Source organism: Erigeron canadensis, chromosome 9 (assembly GCF_010389155.1).
Source record: "Erigeron canadensis isolate Cc75 chromosome 9, C_canadensis_v1, whole genome shotgun sequence".
NCBI classification, from domain to species: Eukaryota; Viridiplantae; Streptophyta; class Magnoliopsida; order Asterales; family Asteraceae; genus Erigeron; species Erigeron canadensis.
In genome coordinates this window covers 25,440,840-25,450,058 of record NC_057769.1, presented here as the reverse complement: position 1 = coordinate 25,450,058, position 9,219 = coordinate 25,440,840, and the positions used below count along the sequence as shown (strand labels likewise).

The following is a 9,219-nucleotide window of genomic DNA, read 5'->3' as shown; positions in this document are numbered from 1 at the left end:
TAGCATTATTTTTTGTCCGATTAATCTATAAATAGAGGCCACACAAATATTTAGTGTTGAAAACTGCTTTTGTTGATTAATTTTAGTATTGTCATTATCCATCTAAAGAAAGAAACCGATCGGCCACAAAATATATATTTTCCGACTTTCCGTGTTTTTATTCCGGTTTTTCTCTGCGGTATGACTGGGCCTACCGTGAACCGCCTTTAGCCATCGGATGTCCTATCCGGTTTCAAAAATTTATACTATATTAATAAATAAATTACTTTCCCCTCTTTTTAATTCTCTAGCTTTAAAATACCTAAAATATTTTTAATTTTTAACACATTCTTAACTCAAACACTAAATCCACCTAATATATCTCTAAAATATTTTCCACTCATATTTATCTAAAGTATCTATCTTTTTTATTCATTAATTTAAATATGTATACCTAATATCTCAATAATATATACTCTTAATAAAGTTATTTACAAAAAATAAATCCCTTAACTATAAAATAACTACAGTACCATTTACATCAATCACTTTTAGATTAATAACCACATCGTTACCATCACCCCCACCAGCACTATCTGTTGCCGTCACGACGCCACTGCTGTCACCTTGTCACATTGTGTAGGTACCCGTCTTGTATTGAATAGATATATCCACTGATTCATTTCGCACTTGTAGTTGGGCCTAATGTCAGTTGCAGTTGGATACTCACATGACATAAGGGATGGTTTCATTGTGACAGATATGTATTATTCTATAGCCTGAAAAAGTAAGGCCCATAATATGGTTTTACTTTGCGATTTGCGATTGAGAGAGCATGCAAATTCTTAATTAGTTATAAAAAAAGAGTATTATGTACCGTGATAATCTTTATTATAAGATATGAGAGATAGTGCTCACGCGTTGCGGCAGTGAGATGGTGGGAGTGATAGGTCAAATTATAGAGTATGATAGCCAAATGCCTTAACCGTACGGGCTCTGCTCTCGAAGTTAAAAATTCGTCGAAAATATATTGAATAACATCTCTAATTAAAGAGTATGAAATTTTAAGAACACTCATACAGTTTTTATAATTTATCGATATATGGTTTTTGAGATAAAAGATTTTGAATGAATTAGATGAATAATATGATTCATGGAGAAGAGAAAAAAAAATGAGTAGTTGAGATTTTAGGAGAGAGGGAAAAATGAATAGTTGAGATTTAAGGGTATTATAGGTATTAGGTACAGATGTTTAAATTTGTGAATAAAGAAGAAGGGTAATTTAGGTAGTTCAATTACTTAATTGAAATTTGAAAAAAGAACAAAATGTTTTATAACATAATATTAGAAGTAATAGATATTAGATTAGATATGTACGCTTCGTGTAGGCTAAATGTGTTTAAGATAGTTAAGAAATTTTTATATAACTTTATAAAAGACATTTCTAACATTTTATCAAAATGAAATTGATAATAAAAAGAGTTTCTATAAAAGGAATATCTTAGTAATTTTAAATAAATTTAAATTCTCAAATTTAAAAATAATGGTAAAAGCTTGATTAAAAAGGAGGCCCAATTAAAAGTAGAAGCCCATCGTTTCTTATGGTTTAGAAAGACTGTTATTTTTGTTTTTGTAAATTTATTAGACTTTATTGATTTATTAAACAAAATATGACATAGGCAAACGTAAAATTATTAAAACAGGATCTTATGACCGTTTGATAAATCCTTTGAACAATTGTTTTTTAACACAAATAGTATAATAAATATGGTTTTAGGTAAAATAAAACAAGTAATATATAATGTAAAACAAATAAAATAATAAGTTTTTACTTCAGTTAAGATCACCATGTATCATGAAAATCATCGTGCATTAATTGTTTTATGAATCTTCGTGCATCAATTTAATCATAATTTTAGGATCAATGTCTTGTCTTATTTATTTTACTTTAATACTTATTTTACAATGCACAACCCTTAATTAATATATACATTAGTCATTCATTTCGTTACTTAATAAATAAACAGTAAAATGACCCTTAAATTTTAGACATAAAATTAAAAATAAAACTAGATTGACAACCTTTTAATTTACGAAGTTTTGTATTCATTGACTTTATTAAGTTAACATAAGTTTTGTGCGCACGAGTTAAAAAATACGAGTACCATGTAACAATCCACAATAGTATACGAGTACCATGTAACAATCCACAATAGTAAGTGTTAAAAAACTTTTTGAGAAAAAGTGTATAAGAATTAATGTACGTCACAACTTTTCGTAGAAAAAGTTTTACACTGTACGTAATGGTAAAAAGCTTTAGAGAACTCAAAATTGAATAAATACGATATAACTTAGTACAAAAATAGGTTTAAGAGAAAACCTATATATATTGAGCTTTTCATTAACTTTTTCATTTCAAAAATTATATTATATTTAATTTTAAGTTTTTAAAAGCTTATTATAGTGAGAAGCTTTTTTAGAAAATGGTCTTACACACTTTATATATTTTCTTTTCAAAAATAATATTGCTTTCAAAACTATAACTAATGTGAATGTTTTTAATTATAGTTACACATATAGTTACACATTTATATAAATATAAGCATGCATCCATAAAGACTCACAATTTCCATAAATCTGTATTTTAAAAAAATATAATTAATATACGTAATATAATCTACCAATAAAAAAAACAGAATTGACATATTCTTAAAATGACACGTGGCATAATCCTTGATCGACATGTGTCCTTTCAATTTATTTATTTTATTAAATTAGTTTTTTTACTTATAAATATATTCAAATTTTTTATTAGACTTATAATTAAACTTTACCACTTGACTTATTAATAACACATTCAATTTCCTTATTAGAATTATAATTCAACTCTAACTTTTGGCTTATTAATAATATAAAAGATATAATAACCTTATTTGATTAATCGTTTTCTCATTAATAAATTATCATTTTTTCCCCTCAATTATTCAACTCTTATTATTTATATTACTTATAATAAGTTATTAACATGAAGACTTTAAAATTTTGAGTTTACTATTTGAAATTAAAAAGTTATTTATCGTCATCCACTATGCTTATAAGTTCCGTTTTTGATGTGATTCTAAAAATTTAAGGTAAATATAAACTCTAAATAAACATATATTATATTTATCATTACCGTTTTTATTATAATTTAATTTCGATCAACGGTTTATTTTAACTATAATTTATTTCATACCAGTGGATGATGTATGAGACATATTCGAATTTCTTTTGATACAATTTATATAATTACCGTACATCGTACGGGTATTAGAACTATGAATACTAATATAACCTTCATGTTATTTAGCGATCGACCGATCGTACAGCACATCCATAATTTAGAGACTCGCGGTGCCTTCATAGTGGAGTTTGTTCCTTTATTTATTTATTTATTGAGTATATATAATGCTCCAAATACGAACGCACACCATTATATGTGACCCGCGGTGTGCATGTTGTCGGCTCTCTCGTGATAGCAACATATACATAATCTATATATATTTTTCATCTCTCTGTGACTATTGATTTTGATTTGCATATATATGGGTTCACGAAACATAATTATGGATATACGGTGGATTTCAAACTAATGGTGGTTAGTGATGTATTGAGAATGTTATACTAGTACGTACTTGATTAGTGGTGGGAAGGTTTTTTTCTTATGTCGTCCTAAGATAATTGCCACTTGTTGCGAAATACCTTCGGCGACGACATCTTCCATTGACATTTGGAAAACAAAAAATCTATTTTTTTTACAAAAAGAAAAGAAACACTTATAGGGACGACATTGTTATCGTAAAAGATGTGACAAGATTCTTTTAACCTTTTTTGGTATTTCATATAATTAGAAATTAAAATAAAATATCTTTTTATGACACCATTTCACAATGGGTGAATTACTTTTAAACGGTGTTTGGGATTGTGTTATAAAGTGATTATCTGATTATTACGTTTGTAAAACGCAAATAATCTAAAAAGATGTTTGTATGAAAAAGTGATTATTGGCTATGAAAACGCAGTACCTACATGCTTTTTCAAAACGCGGTTTTAAAAACGCATAATCTATTTTGAAAAAACAGACTTTGTTTTATAATCGCAATATCAACACACATCCTTTTTTTGTCGTGTAACTGCTTAAGGTAATTTTAATGTGGCCAATTTCCCTTATTTTGCAATCAATTTCGCTACTACTTTTAAGCAACGACTATCATAACTGTCTCTAAGGATTTAAATATTTAGGCTGAGAAAAACACGAACTTCTTGGCCAGACAAACAAACTATATTAGATAAACTAACACACAAATATTAAACTTTAAAACAATTAATAATTTAAGATTAAATCTAAATCCTAAATCAAAGATTAAACTAAAATAAATAAAATCTAAAATCTACAACCTAATATTTAAATTCGATAGGTTCAAAATAACATAAAAAACTTTAAAAGAACAATAAGCAACAAAATGATATGTCATTTTTTTTAATTAATAACAATATCATATATATTGTTTAATGATAATATATTATATACATGTATTGTTTTATAATAAAAGAGAAAAATGGCTACTTACGTTACACAAAAAGCTAATTAGTAGCTTTTTTTTATGTGAGTTAAATTATATGTTTTAATTTTTAATGATTTTTATAGTTCATAATGCACTTAGTTAAGTGCATGCACGGATGAAATAAAAAATCGGGCCCCTAAAATATCAGATCTTGCTCAGTCGGTTGTGTCTGCCACCCTCTAAATCGGCCTTAACGACGACATCGTAATAAATGTCTCTTAATGGCTAATGTTTTGGTGGTCGATTGGTAAGGTCTTAGACTTTTGAGAAATTCACCACGCGTGGTTTGAATATCACTTCCTACATTTGCAGGAGTAAACTATTGGGAGGGTTTTCGAAGATATTGTGTTTCATCCCAGGCATAGTGGTTCGAGCTCTGCATATGACCCAATTGGATGTCACTGTGATGTCTCAAATGCTAATTAGGAAAAAAAAAAGGTAATTGGATAGGAACCCCATGATCCTATGTACTATTTAGTACCCACTAATCCCCCAGCCAGGCCGGATAGTATCCAAATGAATCTCAACCACTTAATAATCCGCTGATTATCTCAAGTTTGCATTTGTCAAGACTCGAACTCGGGATCCCTTTGAAAAGTGGCGACTGGTTGTCACTGGCTATTACCCAACATAAAGCTTAAATTCAAAATATACGTATTTAATTAGTTATTTTAGTTTTTGAGACTATTTATTTTTTATGCATACACACAATCACAAACAAATAGTCTCTTTTTTTTTTCAAATAAAAAGAAGAAAAACAACGATGTATGCAAATGATCCCAAATGAAAATATGTTTTTTAAGTTTCATTTTCTTGGGAATATGCTATTTTGGTCATACATTATAGTGTTAAATGCTAATTATAAACTAATAACTTGTATGTAAAAAAAAAACTAATGCCTTCCAAGTCCAGTTTACTGACTAAAGATAAAAAAGAGTGAGAGTGAGAGATATGCCAAAAATTTGTTAGGTAAGATATGAACATCATTTCACAACCCAAAAGCCTGTTAATTAGGATAAACAAGATATTAGTGTAACGAATTAAAGTGAAGATATAAGGTTAAATCATTGTAGACATATAATAATAAGAATATGGTCCTACACTCAATAGAATAATCAAAGGTAGCTGATCCACTAGGAGTATTTATAACGTCTAAATAAGTTTTGGAAGACATTTGTTTAACTATGTTAGTCTTGTCGTTTAGATACACGTTTGGCTAAAACTATAATATCTTATAAGGTTCTAAAATAGCATCTATTTGTCAATTACTACTTATTGAAAGTACTCATAATTAGACTATACCAATGATAGTGATGAATTCTCCAAGATTGTTGGTCATGTTACTTGTTTTAAAACATTACATATATTCTTATTCTATTTGTACAACATATATATATCAAAACACGTTTAATTATTTACGACAAAAAAAAAAAAAAAAAATTATGGTGTATTGATCAACACACACAGAATCAAAGAAATATTGTTCCTCATGTTAACCATTCCTAGTTTCCTACATAAGTTATTTAAAAAAAAAAAAGTTAGACTTCAATGGTGGCTATGAGCAAATTAATGAACTAAAGATTAATATTGGTTTATTTCCCTAGATCTTAAAACTAGTTGGTCATGCTGATCTAGGCACCACGTAATTAAAACACAAATCTGTGTGCTTCTAAACTATATATATATATACAACATACGTATGTGAGAGTCATCTATTAGGCTTTTTTTTTTTCACTCTATGACCTATTTACTAGAATATATGGTCTAATTGGAAAAGCAACATGGTTGGATCAGTGGTAAACACCCTTGTCTCTGAAAACAGAGGTCATGGGTTCGATCCTCATCCCATGCAAAGGTTAGAGGGCATTTTCTACCATTTAGGTAGAAACTGAAAGCAGCCTCTCTACTTAGGTAGAGGTAAGGTCTGCCTACATCTTAACCTCCCCCATACACCATCGAGGTATTGAGGCTCAAAACCCACAGAAGACGGCACTAAGCAGTTACTTTTATATGGTTTAATTGGATTTAATGATCACATATATCTATATTAGGCTTTTTTTGTTTACTACTCTACATATATTACCCAAGTGCAAGATCTTAAGAATAATAATAATCTGGCAGTGATCTGATTTGATAAATGAACAAGTTAGTGATCACAAGCTAGCTAGGCAATCATCATCAGTAGCTATATGCTTAGTTCCAGATTACAAGGCTATATATACCCTTGAATAACCTCAATGCAAGCTTGCCCTAACTTCTGACTATTATTTGGATTTTTATATATATGGTATAAAATTATATTGTCAATTTATAGATATAATGCAAGAAGAAAAAACATTTCTTAATTTCTTAGAAGATGAAAAACACAAACTAATCTTTATAGATAAAAGTAGTGAGAGATTGGTCATAATTATATATATCCTTCTAGACATAAATAATAACTTATGGTAAAATACAATGTATAGTTCTATGATTGCAAATGGTTTAGACATTTCTTTGACTAGTAAAAAAAAGATGAGTATTGCAACTAAAAAAACATCACAAAAAACTACTAGTAACAACTAAACTTTGATCCAAACTAATACCTACAACCTATCTAAATGTATTCATCAAAACCCTTATATTCTTTGATTTTTTTAAGAATCTTTTTTACAGATTTACTGTGGAAAGTAACACACTAGCAATAAAAGCATAGAACTAGCCACTAGGTAATCGTGATGGAGCTAATGATTTTTTTAAAATAATGGAGATATATATGTTGATTATTAGTTATCCAATAATTACAAATATGACCATTCAAGTTGTAATATCGATGTTAGTAATAATGTCCTGGTCAATAACTATAGAATAATCTCATTATTTTTTAATGAATATAAACATCTATTGGGCATCAACCATTAAAGAAGAAACTGATAGAGTATTCCTTCTAATTAGAACCTGAAATTTTTAATTATAATAATATAAATACTCAGAGTAGAAATGCTAACTTATTCATTGAATCTAGTGTCCAAGTTGAACTTTAATTTATTTATGTATATCTGTATCTGTATAAACCAATATAACAGTAACAATTTTAAGTCCAATGGATAATAAAAACTACATTTTCATGGATAAAAATATCATACAATAGTAACATAAATTAATATATACAGAATCTAATGTTAGTAATTTCTATATATATAACCTAAAATGACACGTGAGCTTCCAAGTGAGTCAATTTTCTTGCCAAAATTAAGCAAACAATGGATGTTTTTTTGAAATTAAAACATAAAATAACCGATAATGATAAAGATAATAATATCAATGATAACAGCGAAACTCCGTTTTTCGGTTCGATAAATGCAGAAACATACCAACAACATGACAAAGAAGAAGATGATTCTATCTAAAATAAAGGATTCAAAAGTAATGACCAAGAAATCATCCCTAGATTGAAAATTAACAAAATGAAAATAAAAATTAGAGAGTAGAGTAGAGTAGAGTAGAGAGGTTATTGTACAAGATTAATTTTGATAATAATAATCCATGGAGTTTAATTAATCACCTGACCTTTTAATTTTTTTTTTCTTCCCTTGATTTCAACACGGTTAGTAAGGCGGCCTATTCGGCATGTTTCCAGACCAACCACCACCACCACCATCAACTGGCAACTGAACATTAGGCATGTTAAGAGGCAAGTTAAAAAAAGGCAAACCCATTGAAGAAGGATCGGGATGAGGAAATCCACCACCATGTCCGTCACCAGCGTTAGTATTAGCATCTTCTACTTGATCATCTAAAGGTAGTCTTTCATAAGCAACATTTGTGAAAGACGCCGCGATAACGATAACCGATCCAGACGCGATTAACGCTCCAACAACATTTCCACCAACTACTTGACCTTGTCCACCAGCTAAATAAATAGTCAAACTTGTTGCTCCAGGTGGAGCAGGTGGAGGCAAAAAAGATCCGGATAACGAAAGGATTTCGAACCGGCCGTGAAGCGTGAGTACAGATCCAGCTGAAGCTGGTTGTCTGAGACTCACGTTATTCACGGTACCGCTCCCACTGACAATACATATACCTCGTTGACGTTTTCGAGCGTAGTTTGAAATCGACTCGAAAACGTCACAACCGCTACTTATTTCTAAGATATGAGCCCTAAGTGTGTTAGCACTTTCTCGAGTGATGATAACTGGGGGTTTTGGTTTGTTTTTTGAACCCGGGGGACGGCCACGTGGCCTACGGGACCCGACGACGTCTCCGCTTCCTGAGCCGGAGCCGGGAGTGTTTTCGTTGGTGTCGTCTTCGGAATCGGGAGGGATTTGGAGGTGGAGATCAGGGCGGTTTTGCAAGTTTTGAAGGGAGAAAGGGGAAGTTGAAGTTAAGTCTAGATTATTATTGCTTGACATATTATAAATATAGATATAGATAGATTATTATTATAGATTATAGATAGATATAATATAGATATAGATCAGGAGATGAAATCTAAAGGGGGAGAAACAAGAAGAAAGAGATGATGAAGAATATAAAAAAAAAGAAAAAGTAAGATGGTAATGGAGGAATATTTATGTTTAATAACGAGGAATATGTTTTAGTATTTTATGATTTGTAGAGAGAGAAGAAGAGTGAAAATGGGAGAACAAATAGAAAT

At 29.7% G+C, this 9,219-nt stretch overlaps 1 protein-coding gene across 1 annotated transcript; it reads right to left on the bottom strand.

The window, feature by feature from the left end:
- Positions 1 to 8,058: 8,058 nt before the first annotated feature.
- Positions 8,059 to 8,974, bottom strand: LOC122583407 (AT-hook motif nuclear-localized protein 23-like). The gene has a single exon (XM_043755813.1). The coding sequence runs from the start codon at positions 8,972 to 8,974 to the stop codon at positions 8,171 to 8,173; it is 804 nt and encodes a 267-aa protein (XP_043611748.1). The 3' UTR covers positions 8,059 to 8,170.
- Positions 8,975 to 9,219: the final 245 nt, after the last annotated feature.